Raw genomic sequence first — 27,195 nt, 5'->3', positions numbered from 1 at the left:
TCACTGAAGTGGCAACTGAAAAAATACCCGTAGAGCTCCCTCCTCACCGGCCTGAAGACTGTTGCATCGATCTCACCCCAGGTGCATTGGTACCCTTCGGTAGGATGTTTCCACTATCATTAGAAGAAAAACAATACCTCCGAAAGTACCTGGACAGCAACATGGAGAACGGGCTAATTAGGCCTTCCAAGTCCCCTGCAGGGGCATCACTGTTCTTCATCTCAAAAAAAGATTCTAAGGAGTTGAGGCCGTGTATAGACTATCGCGGCCTAAACAAGGTTACCATAAAGGACCGGTATCCTATGCCATTGATAACCGATATCCTACAAGCTGTACAGGGTGCTACCATCTTTACCAAACTCGACCTGAGGAATGCGTATCACTTACTCCGGGTGCAGAAAGGAGATGAATGGAAGACAGCATTCCGGACTCCTTTCGGACTTTTTGAATACCAGGTAATGCCGTTCGGATTGGTAAATGCCCCGTCGGTATTCCAACGATTTATGGACAGACTATTCTCAGATCTCCTGTGCCAAACCACATTGGTTTATTTAGATGACATACTGAAATACTCTCGTACTCCTGAAGACCATGTGGAACATGTTAGGGAAGTATTCAGAAGGCTACAGAGAAACCAGTTGTCGGTTAAACTCACCAAATGTGTGTTTTCAGCCTCCTCCATTCCTTATTTAGGATACATTCTGTCAGACCACGGAATCTCCATGGATCCTAATAAGGTGTCTTCCATCCTTGAATGGCCCTCTCCCACCTCAGTCAAAGAGATACAAAGATTCCTGGGGTTAGCAAACTTCTACCGAAGATTCATCCCAAATTTCTCTCAAAAGATATTACCTATCACCTCGCTCTTAAAGAAATCTGCAACTCCATTTAAATGGACAACGGAGGCAGAAGACAGCTTTGGTACTCTTAAAGAAGCCTTCTGTTCAGCACCCATTTTACAACAACCAAACCAACATCTACCCTTCATTCTAGAGACGGACGCTTCTTCAGCCGCAATAGGGGCTGTACTTCTTCAAGAAATCCAGGGTACAGAACATCCGGTGGCTTATTTCTCGAAGACCCTAACCTCCAGCCAAAAGAACTACTCGGTTATTGAGCGAGAACTTCTAGCCATGAAAGCGGCCTGTGTAGAATGGCGTCATCTACTTCAAGGAGGAAGGTTCCCGTTCACCATAAGGACTGATCATAAGAACTTACAGGTTCTCAAACAGTTCGAGTGTTACAATACTCGACAGGCCCGATGGGCTCATTTCTTCGCACAATTCGAATTCAGCATAACTTACATCCCGGGAAAAAATAACGTTGTAGCCGACTCTCTTTCCCGCCGGTGTGATTACCTGTCAGAGTCAGAGACGAATCGTGAACGGATGTTTCCCCAGTCCAGGACCATCGGAATAATTTCTAAATTCCTTCAGCAGGTACAGGAGGATTCTGGAGGTCGTTTTGAAATTGAAAAACACTCTAAAGATCTGGCCTATGAAATCAGGAAAGGTCTTTACCTTGTAGGAGGAAAACTTTATCTACCCACTCCGGCTTTTCGTAAAACCGCACTTGTCTGGTGTCATGACTCTAAACTAGGAGGACACAGGGGTGTGGCTGGTACTCACGACTATCTTCAAAGACATTTCTATTGGCCTACAATGAGAAAGGATGTAGAGCAGTACGTTCAGTCATGCATCATCTGTCTGAGGAGTAAATCATCCCGAAAAAGACCAATTGGTCTACTGGAACCTAATGCTGTACCCAAGGGTCCCTGGAGCACAATTTCAACTGATTTCATAGTGGATTTACCTCCGTCTGAAGGATGCACCTGTGTCATGGTAGTAGTGGATTCATTTACCAAATTGGCTCACTTCTCCCCATTACCTGGCATCCCTACGGCAGCCAAGATGGCGGAAGTGTTTCTCCAAGACATATTCCGGTTACACGGTCTACCTAACAAGATTATTTCAGACCGGGGTAGTCAGTACACTTCCCAGTTCTGGAAGGCCCTGTGTAGCAGACTAGGTATTGAAAGAGCTCTCACCTCTGGATTTCATCCACAATCCAATGGGCAAACTGAACGTTTGAACGGAACCCTGGAGCAGTACTTAAGATGCTTTATCAACAGCCAACAAGACAACTGGTGCACACTACTCCCTCTAGCTGAATTCTCTTATAATAACTCCACTCATGCAGCTCTGGGGTTCAGCCCTTTTTTTGGTACTTATGGCTTTCACCCTCGCTCCATTCTTCCTGTCTCAGGCCTTTCTACTAACGTACCTTCAGTAGATTCTTCACTCTCCCTCCTTAGAGAGACACACAAGAAGGTAGAAGAAGGCCTTAAGTCAGCCCAAGCCCGATATTGCATTCAAGCCAATAAACATCGTAGACCTGTACCAGGATGGGATGTGGGTACCCATGTTATGCTCTCCACTAGATATTTACCTCGTTGGGTACATCCCTCCAAGTTATCTCCAAAATATCTAGGGCCATATGAGATCATACAGAAAATCAATCCTGTGGCTTTTCGCCTAAGACTACCAAATTACCTAAAGAGGGTACACCCTGTTTTCCATGCTTCCCAACTTAAGTCATTTCATGCTGATACATGGGCACGACAGGTTAGACAGACTCCTATTCCCCAGGGTTCCACTCGAGCTGAATATGAGGTCACCCAACTCTGTGACTCCAGGTATCATAAGGGCAGGCTGGAATATTTGGTTAAGTGGAAAGGCTACCCTTCTTCGGAAAACTCTTGGGAACCCATCACACACATTAATGCTCCTGTCCTACTTCGCAAATACCACTTTTTCCATCCAGGGAAACCCGGAGGAGGAGCGTATAGGAGGGGGCATACTGTCATACCGCCGAGTTCTTGGCGTCTATGGAGCCGCTGGCGACGCGGAACCTAGCTTCGTTCGCTTCGGCCACGCCCCCTGTTTCCTGGTTTCCTTTTTCTGATTCTGATTGGCTAGACGCTCCGCGGCCCGGTGTTTTAACCAGCCACTTCCGGGTCACGGACGCGTTGCAACGCTTCCGGTTCGTCCGTAGGCTGAGTTGCTTGCTGCCTGTGGCTTTCGTGCTGCTCTCTCGCTTGCTGCTGGTCGGGTCCTCGTACCCCGTCTGAACCTGTCTGTCATTCATTCCGCTGGATCTGTCTGCCTTTCCCTTTCTCTCTTGGTTCGCAATAATTCTCCTTTGCCCTCCTTCCATCTTGCTTCCCCTCCCACCTTCCCATCTTCACTTACCGCATTTTTCCTTTTCCTGTCTGTTATTCTTCCCGCTCTTCCTTCACCTACCTTCAGTATTGCTTCTGTGACCTCCCGTGTACCAGACTCCGGCCTGTTCCCCTGGACTGCCTTTGCTTGCTGCATCAGTACTTCCTCACTTAGCCTGTGTACCAGTTCCTCGGACCTCTTAATGGACTGCCTGTGTTTCTGAATCTTCACTCCACGTGTTGTCTTCAGTCACTTATACCAGATCTTACCTAGAGTACTCCTGGTTCCACGTTTACAAGACACCCAACGATTCTACAGGGGTTTTTTGTGCCGAAGGCTTTTTCCCCTCTTGGTCGATCCCGGGGGTGGGCCCCCTGGTCTCCCTTCTTTGGGGAGCACGGTGGCTTCCTTCCGGGGTCGTCCCTATCTTCATAAAAAAAAGGTGTCTACTCGAAGAAAAGAAAAGAAGGGTTCTTGGAAGGAAGAAGAAGGTGAGGAGTCGGGGGAGGGGGAGATTTCAGAAGCTACACTATCGGACGAAGATATCACCGACCCCGGTGACAACAACTCACTAAAGTCTCTTTGAGTAAAGAAAATTTTGAAGCGTCTGTTATGATGTTACCTAGTGACTTGGCGCCCTGTAATGAAAATTCACGTCCTGTACAAGCACCAACACCATTTGTAAAACAGGTTGTTCCCGTCGTGTTGGCGCCATGCCACTTCCACCAATTTTGGGTATCATAGGCCTTGAGCCTATATCCATGGACCCTATTTCTCAGCCAGTAATGGAAGATGAAACAAGCGAAGCGATGCCTAATCGCATTGAAAAACTGCCCGATCCACAAAATCCACAGAACTTTAATCAGGGTCAGTCGAAAGCAAAAAATCCTAAAAACAAGAACAACAGCAAGAAAACTGTGATCCCTATAAAAAAAGACAAAAAACATGATTCGAGCAGAAAATCCAAAAAGTACCTTGTCTACTTTCTTTAAAGCTCTTGGCAAAATGTCCACTACAACAGACAAACACATTACTAGTGCCATGGCGCCCATAATGGATGTGCAGCCGATAACGGCAGGAGCTGCCAAACAACCCACACCGCACCTTCCCACTACAGGGGATAAAACTGTACCTACTGTGCCTATCTCGCCCTTGACACAATTGGTAAATGCCTTAGTTAACCCACAAAAATCTTCTACACTTCCATCTGTATTAAATAAGCCCAATAGGTTAGCAAACAGTCAGATCTCTGTGAATACTGGACTCCCACCACAAATTCAAGCACAACCCCAATTGTCCTTTGCTCCTATACCTCAACCCAAATCTGTTTCTTTTGCGCCTATGCCACAAGTGGCACCATCCTTGAATGTTGCTACTCAACAAATCTTAACAGATGAACTCAAAAAAAGAGTAGATGAATATCTATCTGCTAAATTGGTGAAAACATTTGCCCAAACACAATGTGAGCCTGCCCACCCTATTGAAGAGCAAATGAGAGGGAACCATAAGTTTGATGATCAACAACAGCCCTCCAGAGTAGCTTCTAACGACATCATGACATCAAGACAGGATGGGTCGTCCGAATTTCCAGGCACTCCCAGTAACGAGAAATGGACACCACGCAAAACTGATAAGCGGTGGCTTTCTCGGCACATTCACCCACAAAGAGCAAAATTCCACACTTTGATTCTCAAATGTAGAGAATGTAACCATCCGGTTTATGACCTTAACTGACGCAGTGTATTGAATATCTTTGGGGACATAGACAAATTATGTAACATTACCACAGATGACATTGACCAAATTGAATTCCTAACTGACTCTCCACTTACAATAGTTCGACTTTGTATCCCATCAGGGGTAGTCTTCCAATCTATTTGGCGTAATAAAATGGTCCTATTTGATATGGGGTTTTTATTGGCCGAAGACCCAGAAATTGCTTGTTTGACCCCCAGAAGATCAACTGCGATACCGAAAATATATCAGGGGCAACGTAGCGAATCTAGAGAATCTTGGTCATCTGAGAATTCTCGGCAATAACCATTACAACTTGATAATACAAGCCTAATTAACGTTGTAAGTTGGAATTCAAGGGGACATAAGTATCTAACTGCGTCTTTTAGAGAAAATTCTGTTCTCCATCATATTATAGCGTTGCAAGAAATCTGGCTTATCAAACCCCCTTTATGGGACAATTATGATTTGGCTTTGATTCCAGCAACCCCAACTGGAGGCAGACCTTCATCAGGCCTCCTTGTGGCTGTTAACATCACAGAGGGCTTCTCAATTGTCCCTTGGGCCTCTGTTGGAGCACACATACAACTAGTTCGAATTTCCAACTATGATATGGTTTTTGCCCTAGTTAATATATATCGCAACCCGGTCAGCATGTCTGATGAAACTTATTTTGCTGGCCTTCTTCACATGTTCCACATTATTTCATTGGATAATCTGGTTACACACACCATTGTTTTAGGTGATTTAAATTTAAATTGCTGGAAGGTGGGACCACAAAGTCAAGGAGTCCGCAAATGGCTGTCGATTATGTACGAACGTAATTACCATATGGTAAATGGTTCAGTAAAAGGCGATGTTCCGCCAAATTATACATGGCACCGCGGGCAGGCAAACAACATTATTGACTATATCTTTGTTGACTCTAAATTATTCCAACACACTGAGCAACTTAGTGTTAAAGACCATCCAAATAGTGACCATTGCACCTTGAATCAGTTTGAGCATTTAATTGCGGTTGAGTTCTCTTGCCACAGTGGCAACAAATATACAGATTTGTTGCATTCGTTTGCCCAGACGGTAGCTCTTCCCCAGTTTAATGTTGTTAAACATCCCCATGTCTTCGATGCTACTGTCTCCAAAAGGAAGGCAGAGTACAGAATGATAAAAAGGCACATTTTACATTCTGACTCTTGTCTATCAAACTATATGTTTAAAAAACATCCATATAGATGGGCACATATTCTTTTTATAATTTTTCGGGACATTCTAGTCACTCGTCTTATTCCACCTTCATGGAAGTCTTCAATAATAATCCCAATATTTAATAAGGGTGATCGGTCTGTCCCGGGAAATTACCGACCCATTGCGCTATTAGATGCCCCAGGAATTTTTTTTACTAAACTGGTACTTCGTAAATTTTATTGCTGGACACGAATCAACAACCATCGTGATTCAAATCAGACAGGCTTCATGGCTGGCATGGGAACTAATATCAACCTTCTGACTTTGAATGCTATAAAGGCTCAATGCCATAAGACCAAGCAACAAGTCTTTTTTGCGTTCATTGACTTAAATGCCGCCTTTGATTCTGTGAGTCGCTTTTTATTATTACAGAAGCTTGCAAGAGACAATTGCCCGACAACATTATTTGATATTAGTCATTCACTACATCATGCCACATCTATTCAAATTCGTATTACTGTTATGCTAGAACTAAAATGGCGCTGGTGCGCAGTGTATTCTGGGAGCGCTCAGAGCCATGATGGATATTTACTTCATGCCGCAGTGAAAAGATGCACACATTTTGCTGAGTGTTAGATTCATGGTGCTGAGGAAAACATGCTTTCCAAACCTGGTATGCGGTCAAGGACATTTCTGCTGGGAAAGCTAACTTTGTTATGGTTTGTTACTGTTCTCCGTGGAGCGTGTTTTTAGAGGAGGGAGGCACTCTGCTCCTTGAGGGTAGCTCTCGATTGACCCAGCTGGCAACCGACGGCTGCTCATCAACTGCGCAAGTGCCATTTCCAGAAGGTTCGAGAACTGCCACCCCTTTGCGGAGTGTGTATATATGCGGAAACCCAGAGGTGGTCAGGTGAGACTTCATCCGGAGGAGGACGCTTACGTCCGGCACTCCTGTGAGCTGTGGTGCTCTCGGCCTGGCTGTTCCCGGGGTCTTCCAGCCGCTTCTGGGCGAGATGAGGAATCCTGTTACACTCACGATGATGTATTTCCTTTTGAATTCTTTGCTTCTTCTGTGATTTATGTCTATATTATTTCTGTGAGTTATTTCTATGTTATTATTGGTTGCTTCTAAGCTTTGAATAAATAGCCGTATAAGAGCTGATTATCTTCTAAGAGTGTGTGGTTGCGAGTTGTTGCGTCTGTCTGCGTTCAAAGTATTTGCTCTGTAATTGCATTGGTGATTTATGTTTTTCCGTGCACTCTGGGGAGAGCAATACAATTACTCTAGATGGTCTTCTATCAGAAAAAATCCCCACACACCGGGGCTTAAAACAGGGATGTTCGTTAGCATCGGCAGTATTTTATTACTATATTCATGATGTGAAAATACCATTGGCACAAGTCATATCAGACTCTCAAACTGAATGACCAGCAAGTACAATCACTGATGTACGCCGACGACCTGGTCCTCGTTTCTAGGACCCAGGTTGGATTACAATGGTTATTTGGTGTGTTCCAAGAATATGTAAAGCTCAATGGAATATCTATCAATCCGACTAAAACCCAGATCGTACAATATTCTCTTAAACGTTCTGGGCCTTTGACATTTATGTGGACCATTGGTGTAACCCCAATCATTGTGGTCCCAAATTATTGTTATCTGGGCACAATCTTTGAAGGACATCGAGGAGCACATGGGCAGATCGAGAGGGTGGAGTACAAGTTGGTATCGGCCATCTCACAGGCCCGTATTATTATGCATAAATACGGAAAGTTCTCAGTTTTACCTGCATGGCATTTTTGGACAAAAAAAATTGTCTCTACTCTATTATATGGCCTTGAAGCTTTTCCTACAGATTCGATATTTAAATGTACGCAATGGGAAGCAAAATTTTGGCGTACAATACTTCACCTTCCTCAATGAACTCCGATACCATGGATGAGATATGAACTTGGCCTACTATCTCTCGAAGCACAATATAGCTGGCGTATGTGCTCGCTTTTCAGAAAATGTCTGCTGTCCACAAATGATAACACACTGCTCGAAATCCTTGAGCAGTATCTCTTTTCAAAAAAACAATCTAATTTCATTTCAAACTTGTTAGATAAAGTGTATTCGACACTATCGAAAGCAGAAATTTCCATAAATTTGTTGTTGTTTAATCCCGACAAGGCCAAGTCTAAAATCTACCAAACTGACTGGATTACCACCTGAGAATTATGTCTAATGTATCGCGATGGTGATGCTGTACGATTTCCACCAAAAAGAATTAAGCATCTTGCCAATGTATCTGATTCGTTCATCTTCCCGGAGATATCGGTGTGAAATACTCCGCCTTCGCTTTAACCTGTGGATAACACAGGATATAAAAGCAAGACGTGGTGTAGCGAGTCCTCATCAAAATGTATGCCGTTTTTGTAAAGACAAAACTATGCATGAGACTATTGCTCACCTGTTTACAGAGTGTAGCTTGCTAAGAACTCAGAGGCAAATAGCGTTTACCAGACATTGTCAATATCTGGGAAATATACCTCAATCTGAATGTTGGGCTGCCCTGTTAGGGTGTAAAAATATGGCAATTCAAATAGCAGCTGCTAACTTTTTAACTAGCCTCAATTTGGAGGAAGAAAAAAAAGAAAACTAATGCAAATATATCGTTGGAATACACTTTGAATAATGACCAGTAGAACAAAAAATGTGTATGTTGACAATATAGGGGTTCTAGCAAATAGTTGTAATTGGTTCTTACCTCAAATTGAGTGGTTTGTTTTGTACATGTATTTTCTTTTTGAATCGAAAGAAATGGAAGTTAATGAGAATTCTTCTTTATTTCTTTGTTTTTAGTTTTTTTCTTACTTTGTCAATGCATAGAGTTTTATAAGTGAGTAATTAAGTAGTAATTTTTATATGAAATATGTTGATTTTGTTATTGCTTAATGTATATGAAAATGATTTATGTATGTTTTGTATCCATTTTTGAAAGGTTGATTAAATTCAACCATATCAAATAAAAAAAAATAAAAAAAATGAAATGAAGGTAGAGGTTGGAATGGGCGATCGTCACCCCATAAAGGATTCAGAAGAGGATTCAGAAGAGGCTAGACTAGAAGCATGGCATAGCACATTTGCTGCATTTATTCAAAATAGTCTTGCATGCATGTAAAACCGAAGTGAATCTGAACTTGGAAAATGCCATTACATCTGTCATTGCATTCATGACTGTGAGCCTTTTTGTCTGTGGCCGTTGCTGTGAAAGAGTTTTGGCAGTGGTGTCCTGAGAGGGCAGTGGGGCGAACGTGAGAGTGAGCTGTGGGGCCTCCCTTTCTGGTCATAAAGTCAACTAAAAAAGTGTTCTATTTTGAGACTAGCCAAATTTCTGACTTTGTTGATTCCCACTCCAGCAAACCCAGCACTTTGACTTTCACGGGAATTCTAAATACAGATAGCAGTGGTCTACCATGAGGACCCCCTAACCGTGAGGTTGACCAGAATCCATTAGAGAGCCAGGTTAAGTGGGGTTAGCTAGTCCGACAATGGATTCAAGCATCGGGTTCATGGAAGACATTGTGCAGCACCTGTCACACCCTTTCCACCAATGTACATTGCTTTTTCCTATAGAGAAAATGTTCAAATTAAGGAGGATTCCCAGTCTGACTACGGGGAATATTTAAGCATGTGAATCTATGAAAGATACCGGTGCCAGAGAATACAGTTTCTAGGTGTTTCCAGGTGTATCTGCCACTCTTCACCTTCCTAAAAGAAAGATTTTCATGAGGGATTGCAACCGTATTACTTGCATGTAGGGTAACCGTAAGACATCTGGCCAGGATTTATTTTATTTTATTTTTTACATTTGTATAGCGCACAAAACAGCCCAGGGGGAACGTGGCGCTGTTACTTGTAGGAAGCTTAGTTACAGAGGGGTCAGAATTCAATCATTTTACATCAGAAGTATTATACATATTATGCATTGAGGGTGGATAGTAGGGCTACTGTCCTCATCCATACAAGTAGTATTTCCAGTTCCCCTTCATTCCAGGGCAAAGCAGAGATTAAAAAATAAGCCTCTGCCGACAGGTGCACATTTTAACAGTTGTTCTTTTTTTCATTGCACCAATAGGAAATGGTCCTGGCAAGAGACCCATCAAATATTTAGATATATTTGGAGAACAAGTGTTGTTGGTGTAAAAGGTTGTGAATGGACAATCAGGTTGCGGGACAGTATATCAACAGCCTGAGGGGTACCAAGCCGTGGTAGCCCTCGCAAACTATTTTGGTTTTATGCCTGCCCAAACAAGATAAAGATCTAAGTGGAGTTTTATCCCAACTTCATGCATCAGGATGACAGGCTGGTGCTCTTAACACTGGAAGGATCTAACATTCTGGTATCTACAAAGACCGGATTTTCATAGCATTGAGAGGTTATGGAGCCCATTTCGAGTGGACCTGTTTCATCCCGGCTCGACTCTCAATTTCCAAATTATTTTCAGCTGGATGCTAGATACAACAGACCTGGCCATGGATGCTTTTATCAGTAATGCGTTTGGGGTACCCTTTATGCTTCCCCCTTTCTTAATTATTCAAAAGACACTGCTACACTTAGAGGCACAAAAGGTTAGACAGTTTTTTTGTTATTCCGTCTTGGCCCCTTCAGACTTGGCAACCGATAGTGTCAAAACTAGCAACAGATTGACACTTTTGCCATGTTTCCCCAGTCTCCTCACGGATTATATGGTAGAATGTTATCCGTAGCTGCGGAGTGGCAGCCTGGTTCCCGTGGTCTGGCTGGATTCTGGGCTGCAGCCGCAGCCATTTCTTAGTCCGCAGCCATTTCTTAGTCCGCTTTCAGACTCACCAAATCTTCGGCACCTGCTACCCTGCTGTCTTACAGCTCTACCAGGAACTCCTGAATTAGCTGTTGGTAGTCTCGGGAGGATAGCTCATGGGCTACGTGCTCGCCTTGGAAGCAAGACGACACGAAGCAACACGGGTTCAATCCCTGGGTCTGCGCTTAGAAACCTCTGGGTATTAAACGCGCTATAAATAACCTATCATATCATATCAAGTACAGACCCACTACAGGCAGCCGCAGCACAGTTAGTAAATTTTCTGTAGGAATTGGTACAACTACATAAATATTTGTTAACAGTTAATCTACACTGATTGCCCATGTGCACACACCACGAGTTAGTGGATGGTTTGACAATACGGGAAGACCCCTTCGTTTGTACCCTTGAAATGGGTTTGACTGCTGACTGCTGATATGCACAGCAGTGAATATTATTCCCCCTCCATTTTCCAGTTGAAAAGCAGTAGGTTTGGTTTGTTTTATAAAGGACCCATCTCAGATTTCTTTCTGAACTTTGATCTTTTGGGGATTCTTATTTTTTCCGCCAGTCAAGATGGATGGGACAGGTTTGCAGTGCTGTTTGTCACAGATCCCAAAACGAAAATATAGGGGCCATGTTGTAAAAATATATGGGGCATTGAGATCCAATTGGTGGACAGTGGGTAGGAGCAACAGAGGGGTTTTGTGCGATCAGTAGGGCTTTTCTTTTTTTCACAAATATACATTTTCCTGCTGCAGTTGGAAAATGGATAAAAAGATAAATATATAATAATCTTATCGTTTTAATAGCATCACAACTGTCCTTTATAGTATTACCAGAAGCATTGATGTGCAAAGGTAGAATGTCTGCAGCTTTTTTCCTTATTTTCTTTTAGGAAGGGAATAGATTGCGCATTAGTTGTTGTAGCAGTTCGTTTTAACACTTTTACTCTATAATAAAAAATATATTATGAAATAAATGCCGGAAAAAATCTACAGTATGCAGAAATCTGATTCTTTTAAGTAGAAAAGTTTGCCACTCACCCTTATTTACCACACTGTAATGGCACGGCCCTCTCCAAAAAAATTGCACTATTAATACAAATATTGTTTTGTGAATTTGCAAATTTACATTCCATTTCAACACTTTGGAGAGTGATTTCTTTTTTATAACTATTTAGTAAAATGAACCCATTCAATGGCTAGCATTGCTTGCCATTGATGGTAAAAGCATCAGGCAATATATAGGTAACAAAAGGAATTATTGCTTTCAATGCAATATTTTTATATATTTTTCTTTTTTTTAATCGGAATTACAAGAAATGTAAAGTGACATTTCCGTTTGTGGGTCTGAGAGCGCATAGTGAGGAAAAATGTCATGTGGTCTGTGATGCATGGCGGAAAGCCAATGAGGGTGTAAGGACCAGGCACCAGAGGACTGTGCATCCTTAGTCTGAAGTATTAACTTGTTTCTTCTCACTTGCAGAGTTGCGTGATGGATGAGAAGAGCTTGCTGGGTCGGAAGTTCTTCTCCTTGGAGGAGTTTATCAGTTTCTTCGATGAGTTTTGCCAGCAGACAAAGGCCTTATTCTTTGTCAAGAACTCAACCCCCCTCAGCAAATGCAAGTGGGCGAGTGACCCCACCACATCCGATGTCGTGGTGGCCCTGAAATACAGCTCTTTGAGACTTGCATGCATAGAAGTGAAGGCCAACCAAAGGACAGATGGGTAAGGGCAAGTCTATTTGGGTTGTGGGTTATTTTAATTTTTTTGGGGCGTATGTTGGTGTTCCTGGCGTGTGATGGTGGGGTGCCTATACATGCGTGGGGGGGTTATCCCTTAGAGGGTGGAGGGAAAATGAGTGCCAATAAAGGTAGTACTGCAAATTAGTGGCTGTCTCACATATGTGTGTGGAAACAGTCACCAGTTCGAATACTGGCTGGGCCAACTGAATCCTTCATTCTTCCAAGGTGAAAAGCGAATGCTGTTAAATTGGGTAATGGAATCTGTTTTTACAGTGCTCCTTTCATGGAGGGTAGGCAGATATGATTGACTTCTGTGGCTTATGTACAGTTGAGGCGGCATCTTCTATTGTGGATGCGTAAGATGGGTGGCATTGTTAGATAGCTGAGGAGTTAAGGTACTGTTTGGATTAGTTGAGGAAAATGGGAATTTGTTTTGTGAGGGGTGGACTTCATATGTGCCCTTACTTCCTTACATCCCTTTCTTGTAGCATCATTGTGTCTGCCTGATATAGCCATCCCATGCAAAAAATGTGGTTTTGTCCTTTTTGGAAATTCTGTGCATTGAAGTTACTGCATTGAAAACATACAATAGCACTTGCATTTTATTGTTGTCCTCTGTTGCATTAATATATCTACAGATTCACATGTTTATGAATATTCCCCATCATCAGGCTGGGAATCTTAGGTAAAAGAAAAAACAGTTTCACTTTCACTTACAAACTGTCTTTCTCCTTTAAACCAATCAGTGAGCTCTGGGTCATACTGCCCCCATCCAATGACTGCCCTATCCCTAAGCCCCTCCTCTGGCAGCCATCTTCAGATTTTTACTGTACGTTCAAGTGTTGGGTGCCCTCGTGTTTTGCTCCGTGAGCTTATCTTTGATTTTTCGTGCTTTTTCAGTAAAAAGTTCAATTTTTGTCAAATAGAGCCTGTCTGCTCTTTGGTTCCTTTGACCGGCAAGCAGGGATCCATTTGTTGGCGTCTTTCATCCCCACTCAAGGGCAAGAATCGTCGAGTTTTCATCGAAGATTCCAGAAGGCTATCGGGCCTACACCGCACGCGGGACCATGTCTGAGGAGGAGGACGGAGGTCTCTCTTCAAGCTCTGCTCCAGCTGCCGATTGAGGAATGTGTTTGTGGAGGACAAACCCTCCCAGTGACTCTACTGTCTCTACCCAGAATACAAGGAAGCGGATTGCGAGATTTGCCTTGGATTCACCAAACGCACCATCAAGGATCGACACCATAGACTGGCGGTGTGGCTCAACGCCAAGGCCTTTACCCTGTGCGGCAAGCAGAGGCATGCCTCACCCAGGACTGGCCGGTCCAAAGAGCAGGCTTCTAAGTCCTTTGTGGTCGCCCCAGCCGTGGGGGGGCCCAAGACCAGTTCAAGCACTGTGAGTCCGCCTCAGTCGGGGTCGCCGCACAAGCGGGTCCCGCGACGAGCAGTGTGCGCTCTTCATCGCCATCAGCCTCCTTCTAAAGCCATCGCTCCAGCTCCTCCTCGAAGAGGAAATCGGCTAACCCGGGGAAGCTGCGGGAGAAACCGGAGAAGGCCAAGGCACAGGTTAAGGTGTCCGACCTACCCCTGAAAGCTTGGGTGGCCCAGACCGCATCATCCTCGGCAATCAAGCTAGTGGCGGCTGCCCTCTTGAAGGCTAAAGGGCCTGACCCGGCCCAGGGGGCCCCGACGGCACCCAGAGTGGCCCTTCCTCCCAGGCGGGAGGCTTCAGCCAAGCCGGTGAAGACACTGCAGAAAAGGATGCCATCCCTGAGCCTGGCTCCGACTCCTCAGGACACAAAGAATGGGGGGGGGGCAGTGGAGGCCTCTACCGTGCTCCAGGGCACAGATATTTCTTCTTCGGACGAAGAGGATTTGGTGTCCAGTCACACGGTCCAGGAGGACGTAGGGAACGATGACGGCGGTAACGCCGAGAAGGACGACGTCGGGATCATCGAGGGGGACATCGATGACGGCAGAGCCGGCGACGACTATGTAGGTGGTGTGTACAGAAAGCCTACCCCCAGACACTGCCGAGGGATGTGTCACTGGACACCCTGTCCACGCTCCACACGTTGGTGATTGAGATACAAAAGAGGATGCTGACTGCACCGCCGGCCCCGGTGGCACATGGCCCACTGCCGGCAAAGAAGAGGAAAAGGCACCCCACGCTGCCTAATCAACCGCCTCACATACCCTGGCCGGACACAGCGACGATGGACACGGATGACGACAGCCGCGATTTCCCCGTCATTGAGAGCGTGTCTACCGGACGAAGTGGGATCATTCCACTCCTTGGTCGCCCGCACGTCGGAGCTCTTCGAGCTGATGCCAGTAGAGACCAAAAAGGAAGCGTTCCTGTACCAGCACCAAGACCATTCTGGCAGTGCCTCTCCTGGACGACGTTTGGGATGAGGGCCTGGCACTGATGAAAAATCCAGCCTAAGTGAAAAGAGACCGACTGGAGAAGAAGTACCGGTTGCCGGAGTCCGCACTCAAGTGCCTGCGATTGCAGCCTTCCCCAGATTCGGTCGTTTCGGCGGCTGCGAGGAAGACGTCCTCAAACCCATAGTCTTCAGCCTCCGTTCACCTGGCCAACGAGGGGAAGAAGTTGGATGCCGTGGGCAGAAAGGTGATATATTCAGCTGCAACGCAGCAGACAACTAATGCTGTTGCGATCCTGGCCAGGTTTCTGGAATTCCTCCTCGATGACAAGCGGGTCGAGGCGCTGGAGATCCTCCAAGATGGCGAGGAAGCATTTGACCATGCCATCACCGTGGCCCTGGACATGGCGGGCATGGGGTTCTGCCAGATGGGGAACAGTGTTTGTCTCTGTCGTCGTGGTTGGTTGAAGGCCACCAACTTTCGGCAGGAAGTTCAGACGATGGTCCCGGTCATGCCGTTCGACGGGGACAATCTCTTTGTGAAGGCTATCGATGAATCGTTGCAAACCATCAAGACCGTCACAGAGATGGCGCAGGCCCTAGGCACGCTTCAGCAACATCACCCTTCCTTTCGTGCCTCAGCAGAGAAATCCGGAAGATCGTCCAAGGTTTTTGGCGGCGGATCGTCCTGTTACTGTCAACCCCCCCATTCCACGACCCAGGAGGCCTACAGGGGTTGTTCCAAGACTTTCGGAGGTGGCCACTGTCATCGACGCTCCCATGCACCCCGGTGGGATGCCGGCTGGCGGGCTTAATCAGCGATTGGAAGAAGGTCTCCACTGACCAATTGGTGCTGGACGCTGTCGCCGATGGCCACACTCTAGAATTCCAGCAGAAGTGTCCACAGATGCCACCAGTGGCCCGTCAGGAGCAGCACATCCCTGAGCTCCTGCAGGAGGTACGGGCCATGCTAAGGAAAGGGGCGACAGAGCGGGTTCCAAAGCGAATCCGGGGCACCAGAGTTTACTCCAGATACTTTTTAGTAAGAAAGAAGACTGGGGCTGGAGGTCCATTCTCGACCTGCGGCGACTAAACAAGTTCTTCAAGTCCCAAAAATTCAGGATGGTCCCGTTGCAGCAGGTGCTTGGCCAACTGGAGGAAGGGGACTTCCTAACATCACTGAATCTAGAGGACACTTACTTCCACGTCCCCATTCACGAGAAGCATCGGCAGTTCCTGTGCTTCGTTGTACAGGAAAAGCACTACCAATTCAAGGCCCTTCCCTTTAGACTGAAGTCAGCGCCCAGAGTGTTTACGAAGTGCCTGGCACCAGTGGCGACCCATCTACGTCTGCAAGGGATACATCTGTACCCATATCTCGACGACTGGCTCATCCGGGCCAAGTCAAGGGAAATCGCTGTTGACCACACGAACAGGACTGTCTGGCTGCTGACGGAGCTGGGGTTCTCTGTGACTTATCCAAAGTCCTGCTTGGTTTGATTGCAGGGCGCTCTGTTTCTGTGGTCCAGGCTCAACAGAGTCTCCTGTCTGGCGGCCCCCTCCGAGGACAGTTTCGCAGCCATTTTGGGCAAGGTGCAACAGCTGTTGATGCTGAAGATCGCCACGGTACAGACCGTCAAGTCGCAGCTCGGCATGATGTTGTCGTGTATCTACCTGATCAGACTCCGCAGGTTGCGGATGCAACCCCTCCAGAAATTCCTGGAAGCTCTGTGGGTCCAGGTGTCGGGAAGCTTCACAGACAGGATTGTTCTCGATGAGGAGTTCCGTTGAGCGATAAGGTGGTGGGGTGTGCGCTCCACTATCGCTGGGGGCACGGATTTCCAGAGTCCCCCGTAGCAAGAGAGGGTAACCATGGATGCTTCCCTGCCCAGAGGCCTGTGGCTACTGAGAGGAATCTCCACATCCATATCCTGGCAAGGTGTTGAGGGTCTTCACAGACAATACCACCACAATGTTCTACATCAGAAAGCGGAGGCCACCAAATCCCCAGCACTCTCCAGAGAGGCACCGGACTTGAGGCACAGGGCCGTCGCCCAGGGGATGTTTTGCATTCCTTTTCATCTGGCGGGAGTCAAGAACACTGTCACCGACTCCCTCAGCAGGAAGCTGCGCTCTTGCCACGAGTGGGAGCTTTGGCAAGATCAAGTGGACAACCTCTTCCTCAGGTGGGGCAGACCCCAGATCGATCTGTTTGCGACTAATTCCAAATACCAGGGTTTCGCCAGCAGGTTGCACCAGCCGGGGAGCATGGGGGACGTGTTCTCCTTCCCGTGGGAAGGCCTCTTCTTGCACACGTTCCCGCCGTTGCCTCTCAGTCAACTCGAACTCTGCCGATGCATGATGATCCTCAGCGGGGCCGAGGCAGATTTGGTACCCAAACCGTCTCAGCCGGTCTTCGTCACCTCCAGTCAAGCTACCAGTGGTTGCTGATCTGCTTGCCAGAGAAGGAGGCGCAATCCTGCACCACGAACCAGTATCGCTGAACCTGAAGGCTTGGCTCCTGCAGCCTTAGAGTTCAGTCGGTATGAGCAACTGGCGGTTTGCATGGAGATCCTGGCCAGGGCCAGAGTGTTGTCGACTCTTCAGTGCTATGGGCACAAGTGGAAGCATTTTGCGACTTGGTGCCGGACGCAGAAGATCAACACTGTGAGGGTCACGGCCCTTCGGATCCTTCTATACTTATTGTCTTTGGCCAAGGCAGGGCTGGCACATGCCTCAATCAAAGTGCATCTGGCGGGTATCTCCCGCTACACCAGGTCTCCGGGACAGTCTTCTCTTTGGTCACACCGTGTAGTGAAGGAGTTCCTCAAAGGACTGTTTTGATTGTTCCCGCCGGTGAAGGCGCCTGCCCCGGCGTGCGAACTCAACGTGGTACTGACAAGGCTCATGGGGGGCCCCCTTAGAGCCTATGCATCAAGCTCTTCTCAAGTTCCTTTCGTGGAAGACCGCTTTGCTTGTGGCCATCACCTCTGTCAGGAGGGTAGGTGAGATCCAGGCCCTGTCCTGCAAGTGGCCTTATCTGACTTTCCACGAGACGAGGGTGGTGCTGCAGACACACCCCTCCTTCATGCCAAAGGTTCAGTCTCAATTCCCCCTCAATGAGCCTTTGGTGTTGCCTGTGTTTTTTCCGACACCTTTGTCGCCGACAGAAAGGACTTTGCACTTGCTGGATGTGACGCATGCTTTGAAGTTCTATGTGGCGCACAAAAAGTTTCCGGAAGACGTCACAACTTTTTGTGAACTTTGTTCCTGCGAAACATGGGAAAGCTTTGTCCAAGGCTTCCATTTCCAGGTTGTATCACGCACTGTCACCGGTTGGCAAACCTACCGATGCCCAGACGTCCAAGAACCCATTTCACCAGACCGATCACTGTGACGTCTAGTGTGCCCGTGCTGAACATATGCAGGGTTGCTACCTGGAGGTCTACGCACACCTTCACGAGATTCTACTGCGTCAACCGGTATTCCAGAGAGGAGTCCAGGGTCGGCCAAGCAGTACTAGGCAGCCTGCTCGCTTGAAGGTGAGCCTGTTCGAAGGTAAGAGTAATTGCTTCTGTTGAGTCTTGCCACCTTTCGTGGTTGTGTATGTATGTACTGCTATGTATTCTTTATTCATGAGCATGTGAATCCATGGCAGACCCCATGCTGGAGAAGGAACAAGTTACTTACCTGCAACTGTTGTTCTCCAGCATGGGTCTGGCATGGATTCACATACAAACCCTCCCTCCTGCCCCTCTGCGGCTCATATTGGTCATACTGCCACTTTACATGCTACCAAATCTGAAGATGGCTGCCAGAGGAGGGGCTTAGCGAGAGGGCAGTCATTGGCTAGGGGCAGTATGACTCAGAGCTCAGTGATTGATTTAAAGGAGAAAGACAGTTTTGTAAGTGAAAGTGAAACTGTTTTTTCTTTTACCAAGGATTCCCAGCCTGACGACAGGGAATATTCATGAACATGTGAATCCATGCCAGATCCATGCTGGAGAACAACACTTACAGGTAAGTAACTTGTTCCTTATCCTCTGTTGATGTTGTACACCATCACATCCATAAACGTAAAATGGTAATATAGCCAAAATTGTATAAATTGCGACCATAATGTCTCCAATAAGCTCCATAGAACTGCAAATTACTTCAAACTTAACTAACACATGTTTCGCGCTCAACATTGCAGCCTTTATCGAGGTCACAAAGTGACACCAGAGGAGGCAAAATAGAGGTCTCGGACGCCAGGTAAATCCTTACCAGACCCTGACGGAGGAAAGCCCAGGAATGTGAATATCGCAACTAGAGCTAGCACTAGTTCAGAGCAAAGTGCTCTCGATAAGTGCATTTCATTCTCTTTGAACACTGCACCTGACTTATGAAGCTATAAGTGGATCTTTTTTAAATTGGTTGGAAAATTGAAACTGCACAAATACTTCAGTAAATACCAGTCTCCATCCATTTCTGAATCAAACACATCAGAATGTACATCTAAAGACATTGATATCAGAATTTTAATGGACCTCCCAGAAGAAAAAGGCAAAAGCTGAGAGGAACTATTAAAAGAACTCACCATTAATCAGAGTATGGGACTTGAGAGAGTGGTTTCAAACCCAGGTCTACCTTTACATCTATACTCGCTCAGATTAATCTTATTCCTGGATGCATGAAGCAGTTACCTTCGACCTGGAGAAACTGCATGTCAAGACTACTTCCAATAGATCCAGACTCCATTATAGTAGCATGGATAAGGAATGGAACCTAGTATCGACCTTAGGATAAGACCATCCCCATTCGGATAGTGGATAAAGGAGGAACTAACACAAATATGGACAGTAGGAAGAATCACCAGACGGTACTAGATCACCTGAATATTCTGATTCGTTATTAGAAATGATCACCTCATATTACTGCACTTACACCTATATTGCAAGACCAAGTGAACATTTTTAAAAACGTATAATTAATGACATGGCATTTCAGTATCTCAAACTTCATATACAACAGATGCTAATCACTTATGTTTCCCAGAATTCTTGACCTCAACTGATTTTCCAGAATGCAGACCAATCCTATCCGGAATAGGTTAATTTAAGCAACACGTATGCCAGCATGTAGATAGTTGCTCTTTCTACTAGCCAAATTCTGAAATTTTACATTGAAGACACTGGAGATGTTGTTGCAAAACTTAACACCATGTGCCAACATGAATATACACTGGTGACTATGGATGTCATAGGACTGTTTAAATCGATCCAACATGAACAAGGGCTGACAGTGCAATATCATTTGTACAAAGAGACAAGATGCCAATACAAATATGATGCATTAATTTCACACTAACATTTTCAGTTATGTTAATACACTGTACACACAAGCCAAAGGCACTGCCACGGGTGCCGAATTGACACCCGACTTGGGCAAATCATCAGATTTCTTTTTAAGGAAACTGGTTTTGCAGTAATGGAAATTACATTTTGGGGGTGCTATGTTGACCATATCCTTCTTGTATGCAATCGAAGTTCAGGGAAACTCATTGGCTCAATGAACTAATTAAATGACTGCATTAACTCTATAGTTTAGTCCTTCTTTATTCGCTGGTTGGGATCTGCCTCTGTTGAACTGCAGCGCGACTCCTCTTTCTGTAGTGTAAATGTTCTGTGGCTAATTCCTTTGTTCCCAGCTGGCCGCCATCTTGTTACCGTTGCTCGGGTACTGCAAACTTCTCCAGAACGCGGATTACAGCACATGCTGCAACTCGCTCTGGATTTTTGACCTTGGTGTGCTCCATACATTCATACTGCTGCAGTTCTGCGATTACTGCTCATGTCCAGCTCGGATCGTTCACATTCCTCAGGATCACTAGAGGATCCAGGAGCTCTAAGAACCACGTCCTATCCCGTGGTCATGTAGCCACGCCCCCACATTAAATCTACAGTTATCATTAAATTATAGGACTTATGGAATCTTTTTTTCTGTACATTAACAAAAACAGATTGGAAATCTCTTCTTACAGAAAATATATGGCATTGCACTCTGTTCTCCATGCTAACATTTTCCATCCAACTAGCCTTAAAAAAAAGATTTTTCTGTTTTTAAAAAAGCATCATGTATGGCGAATTGCTGGAAATACAGGAGGATTTGCAGCCAATCTGCCAACTTTTTGAAATCAGCTGAACAGAAAGTCGTTTCTTGGATCTAAAAACCTTTCTCTACACCACTTCTGTAGCTGTTTCTTGTTGAAAATAGGGATCACATTAAATTGATTGCCAGGTTTCTAAACGTGTGCCCTGCTATTTTAAATAAACATTGGCACATTCTAGAATGAGATGCTGATCTAAAACTAGTTTTTTGCTAAGATGCTCTGATTATGTACCGAAAATCCTGCATGGTTAAAACATCTAGCCAGTCCAAGTATGACCACACTAGAAAAGGCAAATCATTGGCTACAAAAGCCTACCAATTTCTTTAAACGTAGCAACTTCTAGGTTTGCTGCCATGCAGGAAAAAAAAGAACTAGGTTTTTATTTAATGGATCAACCAGTTTCAAGATTCAGGACTTTTCGAATTGCAAAAGTAATTTCATTGTATGTTTTTATTTTGCATTTGTTCATGAATTTTTCTCGGGAGTACCCGTGAAAAATACAATGCTGGAACATATTGGCTAAATTTGCAATCAAACACAAAAATGCCTTGAAGAAATACGGCTTGATAGCCAAAGTAGTCTCTGAAGATGCAAAACTCTATGCTCCAGGGCATGGGCATGTAATAAATCCACCAATCGCAATCCTTCTGTACCATCATCTCTCGGCCCCTCCTTACAACCTCCTCTTTCTTCTCCTGACTTGCTGCAGCCTCTGTTAAAACCGTTCCCCTCCATTGGTGAAACAACCAAACCGGAACTTAGAACCAACAAAGTCCTGGAAACTACCAACTCTGCCACTACCGCGTAGTCTCAGTCTTGACGGCACTCAAGAGCCCTACTGCTTTGTCTCTGCTCCTGTGTGTCAGAAATAAGGGGAAAGCAAAAAACACATTAGATGATACCAATCATTAGATGTGATATCCTGTTTTTTTTTTTGAGCTGTGCTATAAAAGTAATATGTTTCTGTAAATTAATGTAAATGTAAATATTTTATTTTTCTAAATTACTTTTGTAAAGGTTCTACATTTTGTACTTGAACCATGAACAAATAAAAAAAAAAATACACATTTTCAGACTAATCGTGGAAGGGCCAATCGCTGCGCCGCCTTATCTTCCGGACCACGCCACTTGCTCTTGCAATATCTCACTGTTAGCCACTGTTTTGCTCTGCTGCGCTCTTCTCCTATGCAGGCCTGAGCGATTAACTGGGTGAGATGATACTTTGCCTCTGTGTCTTAATAGAATTATGACTTTCCGCTTTCCGGAAACCTTGGTATGGAAAATCTGAATCAAGACCATGAGGCTTATATTATGCTTATTCAAAGCATACTTGCCACCAACAAAGCCACCTGTTCGACAGGCTTAAAGTAAAAAGTCTTAGACATATTCGTTTAATCAGTCTGTGGCTTTTAGAATGTCTTGTAGCCGCGCGCCGCTGGTAAAAGCTTTGGATGCCAAGGCCCCTTGCACGGAGTGGGCACCAAAAACTGTTACTGCTACTCCTGCTTCCTGCATTGCCCATTTAACCCATCTGGCCAATGTGGCGGTAGATGCTGCTTTGCGCGTTTTCCGAGTGTGATGAAAAGGATACACTCCCCTGCTGGGCTGTTCCACGAAAGCCAGAAAGGTAGCTGTTCTGATGGAGGTCTTCATTCTGCACCTAATGTGGAAAGAAACTCCCTCTGGGCAAAATGATTTACTGTCTAATTCCAAGGCTCTGATGTCTGAAACTCTCTTGCAAGCTATTAAGCACAATAGCATCGCTGATTTGGCTGAAATAGCTTTCCTGGATAGGGCCCCATTATCAGGCCAGTTCAAGAAGAGTTGGAGGACGTTGTTCACGTCCCACATGCGTGAATATTTGAGAGCCGCTGTCAGGATTCATGCCCCTGACCCCCTCAAGTATAACAGCCCCCGCAACAGTGGGACTACAGCCCTTAACAGTGGCCCAAAGGGCCTTTAAACTAGGGTGACCAGATTTCCAAAACGAAAAACCAGGACGACCAACAACATAAGAGGGACTACCCCACCACAGCCCACCAATTACCGCCCCTCCCCCCACTCACCCCCACAATCACCACCTAATCATATTTCCAGCACTTCTCCTTTCCATAAACTGTATATGATCTCATTTGTGCAGTTTTGTCTGTGAATCTTGGCATGTTAATTCAAAACAAGCATTTTCTCTAAATGCTATTACATGGCTTGCTGTACAGTTCTCCAGCATGGGGTCTGGCATGGATTCACATGCTCATGAATATTCCCCGTCGTCAGGCCGGGACTCCTCGGTAAAGAAAAAATCAGTATCAGTTTCGTTTCTGATCTGTCTTTCTCAGTAGTAACCAATCACTGGTCTCTGGGTCATACTGCCCCCAGCCAATGACTGCCCTCTCCCTAAGCCCCGCCCCTGGCAGCCATCTTCAGATTTTTTTACCGCACGCTCAAGTGTTGGGAGTCCTCGTGTTCAGCTCTCAGGCTTTTGCTGCGTTTTCGCGCTTTTTCAAAGAGAATTTCTCATTTTTCGGTCAAATAGAGCCTCAATCTCCACCGTCTCTACATCCGATTAACGGGGATCCGTGTCGGATTTTTCTACGCCCCTCAAGGGTGAAGATTTCGTCGAGTTACGCTTCTTGGAGGATTCCAGAAGTTTCTGCGGCCTACCCGAACATGGCCCAGGAGAAAGGAAGCTCGACGCCCGGAAAGCTGTTCAGGGTTTGCCCTGGATGCCAGCTGCAGAATGTGTTCAAGGAGGACGACCACTCAAAATGTCTCTACTGCCTTCATGAGGACAAAACGCACGTGGAGAAGGACTGTGCGTTTTGCATGAACATGTCGGAACGGACCATCAGGGACCGACACCTTCGTCTCTCCAACTGGCTGGAAGGAAAGAGCCCGTCAGGTTAGAAGAAGAAGAAGAAGTCCGTGCGGTCTTCTAAGTCCTGTGAGGGCGCCCCAGCGATGGGGGCCCAACAGAAGGCAAAGCACCACGAGTCTGCGGGCACCGGGAGTGCCGAACGGTCGGGCTCTTCGGCTGCCAGGCAGGGCGTGCCTTCCCCGGCACCATCAACCACGAGCCACCGCTCTGGTTTGGGGAAGAGGAAATCCGAGAACCCGTGTATGCTTCTGGAGACGCCCCGGTCGATCTTGAATGATTCAGCCGAGGGGGAGCGAGGTGAAGGCCTCAAGCACACCCAAGGTGGTGAAGGCCTTGATTCACCCAGCCAAGGCCTCTATCGAGGAAGCTGTGGCGGCCCTGGCGCAGCCTGTGGAGGCTAGACCAGTGGAGGCGACCTCGGGGCCCAGAGTCTCCCTGCCTCCGCGGAGGGAAGCCTCTTTCAGACCCATTGAAAAGACCCCTGTGAAGACCCCGGCGGAAAAAGAGGGGGGGCGGTGGCCATTGTGGACACGGACACAGCATCCGAGGAGGAGCTGGTAGAAGTCTTAGAGGGCCTCGACGAGGGCGTCGAAGAGGCCCGTCCCCACGGGAGGGATCCCGACGAAGGTGACGACGAGAGTGACGGCGGCACCGGCGAGGGTCCTAGTCACCCGTCGCTTCCGGAGCCGCAGGATAACTCGGCGGCCATTTTGTTGGCAATACAATCCTTATGTTCGGTGATAAGGACGAGATTGCCCTTACCACCGACGGAGGATCCGGAACCAGGCTCAGCGGAGGAGCCAGAGCCAGACCCAGGCCCAGCGGGAAGCCCCCCGAACAAGAGAAGACGGATCCATCCAGCCCCGGCTTTTCAGCCCTCGCGGCCTGCTCAGCCGTTACCCACGTCCCCCGTCCCTAGGGATGACACGGGAACGGAAACGGCCACAACGGGTATCGACGACGACGGCGGCGGTGACGACGGGACGGAGCTCCCATCGCCAGCCCGGGCCTCCCCGCCCGACGAGATCGGATCTTTCCATGCAATGATCGCCAGAGCATCCAAGCTTTTTCAGCTCTGCCCCGAAGAGAAGAAGGAAGGTTTCCTTTACCAACGGCGCGAGGCCAAGCGGAAGACAGTCCTCGCCGTGCCTCTACTGGATGACCTCTGGGACGAGGGTCTCACCCTTCTCAAGAACCCGTCTACGACGCCTGCCAAGAGGGATCGGTACGAGAAGTACCGGGTCCCCGACACAGCCCCTTTGTGCCTTGGGGCACAACCGACCCCTGACTCGGTCGTCTCAGCGGCGGCCAAGAAGAAAGCGGGGAGGTCATCGGCCTCAACGTCAACTTCCCCGCCGGACGGCGAAGGAAAGAAGCTGGACACAATGGGACGACGAGTTATCTCGTCGGCGGCAACAACGATTAAGGTGGCCAACACCCTCGCGATCGTGGCCCGCTACGACAGGGAGTTATGGTACAAGTTCGCCCCCCTGTTGGACTTCCTACCGGATGACAAGAGGGCCGAGGCCCTGGAGATCTTGCAAGAATGCGAGTGGCGTCGGACCACGCCATTACGATGTCGACGGACATTGCCGACACCGGTTTCCTCCAGCTAGGCAACGGCGTTTGCCTTAGACGATGAGGGTGGCTCAAGGCGACGGATTTCCGCCAGGACGTACAAGCCAAGGTTTTAGACCTGCCGTTCAACGGGAACAATCTGTTTGGGAAAACAGTGGATGAGTCCCTCCAAGCCATCAAGGCAGACACGGAGAGAGCTAAGGCCCTAGGCGTTCGGCAACGAAGGCCGTCCTTTCGGAGCACCGGAGGCAAGCAGGGTGCCTCCAAGGGATTCGGCGGTGGCTCCTCTACGTACCGCCAAGCGGCCCGCTCAGCGTCGCAGGAAGCCTATAGAGGACGAGGCAGGTCGGGTGGGCCCTGCCGTCATCGCCAGGGAGGCCAAGGCGGCAAGGCATACTCCAAGCAAGATTGAACCGACAGCGGTGTCGGGCCCCCACCGAAGCACCCCGGTGGGAGGCCGGCTGGCGAAGTTCGTCAGCGTGTGGGAGTCCATCTCCACCGACCGTTGGGTGTTGGACGCCCTGGCCCAGGGGCACGCCCTCAAATTTCTAAAAAGTGCCCCCGCATTCCACCCGTGGCCAGGAAGGAAAATCATATCCCTCAACTGCTATTGGAGGTAAGGGCGATGCTCAAAAAAGGTGCCATCAAGCTCGTCCCGAAGAGGCTCTGGGGCTCCGGAGTATACTCAAGGTACTTCCTCATGAAAAAGAAGACAGGAGGATGGCGCCCCATCCTGGACCTGCGACGACTGAACAAGTACATCAAGGCACAGAAGTTCCGGATGGTCACCCTCCAGCACGTGCTGGGACAGCTGGAGGAGGGCAATTTCCTTTCGTCGTTGGATTTGAGGATGCATACTTCCACATCCCCATTCTGAAAGGACACCAAAAGTTCCTCAAGTTCGTGGTCCAAGGACGGCACTACCAGTTCAAGGCCCTCCCGTTCGGTTTGAAGTTGGCACCCAGGGTGCTCACCAAGTGCCTCGCACCGGTGGCGGCGCGGCTGCACCTGCAGGGGATCCACGTCTACCCCTACCTGGACGTCTGGCTCATCCGAGCAAGGACAAGGGAGCTCGCCGTAGATCACACAGCGAAGACCGTCCAGCTACTCGCGGACCTGGGATTCTCCATCAACTTTCCCAAATCCCACCTGGTCCCGTCGCAAGTCGCACTGTTTCTGGGAGCCAAGCTCGACACAGTGGCGCGTCTGGCCTCGCCGTCGGAGGAAAGGATGAAGGCCATCCTGGGCAAGGTGCAGCGTCTGCTGGCCACGGACGTGGCCAGGGTGAAGTCCATCAAGTCCTTCCTCGGTATGAAGTCCTCCTGCATATATCTCGTGCGCCTGTGCAGGCTTCGGATGCGCCCTCTGCAAGAGTTCCTCGACGCCCGCTGGATCCAAGCGACGGGCAGCTTCGAGGACAGGATCCCGCTCAACGAGACCTTCCGACGAGCGATCCGGTGGTGGGGCACCCACACTCATCTGACGGCAGGCAC

At 47.4% G+C, this 27,195-nt stretch overlaps 1 protein-coding gene across 1 annotated transcript in view; it reads left to right on the top strand.

The window, feature by feature from the left end:
• Positions 1-27,195, top strand: part of LOC138526852 (uncharacterized protein ZSWIM9-like) — a 198,320-nt gene that overhangs the window by 68,116 nt on the left and 103,009 nt on the right. Inside the window, exon 2 of the mRNA XM_069637600.1 lies at positions 12,456-12,697. Coding sequence (XP_069493701.1) covers positions 12,465-12,697 — 233 coding nt within the window. The 5' untranslated portion in view covers positions 12,456-12,464. The remainder of the gene's footprint in view (positions 1-12,455; positions 12,698-27,195) is intronic.

Source organism: Ambystoma mexicanum, chromosome 1q (genome assembly GCF_040938575.1).
Source record: "Ambystoma mexicanum isolate Mex_15411 chromosome 1q, UKY_AmexF1_1, whole genome shotgun sequence".
NCBI classification, from domain to species: Eukaryota; Metazoa; Chordata; class Amphibia; order Caudata; family Ambystomatidae; genus Ambystoma; species Ambystoma mexicanum.
Note: the sequence above shows the minus strand (reverse complement) of the source record. Positions and strands in the feature narration are given on the sequence as shown.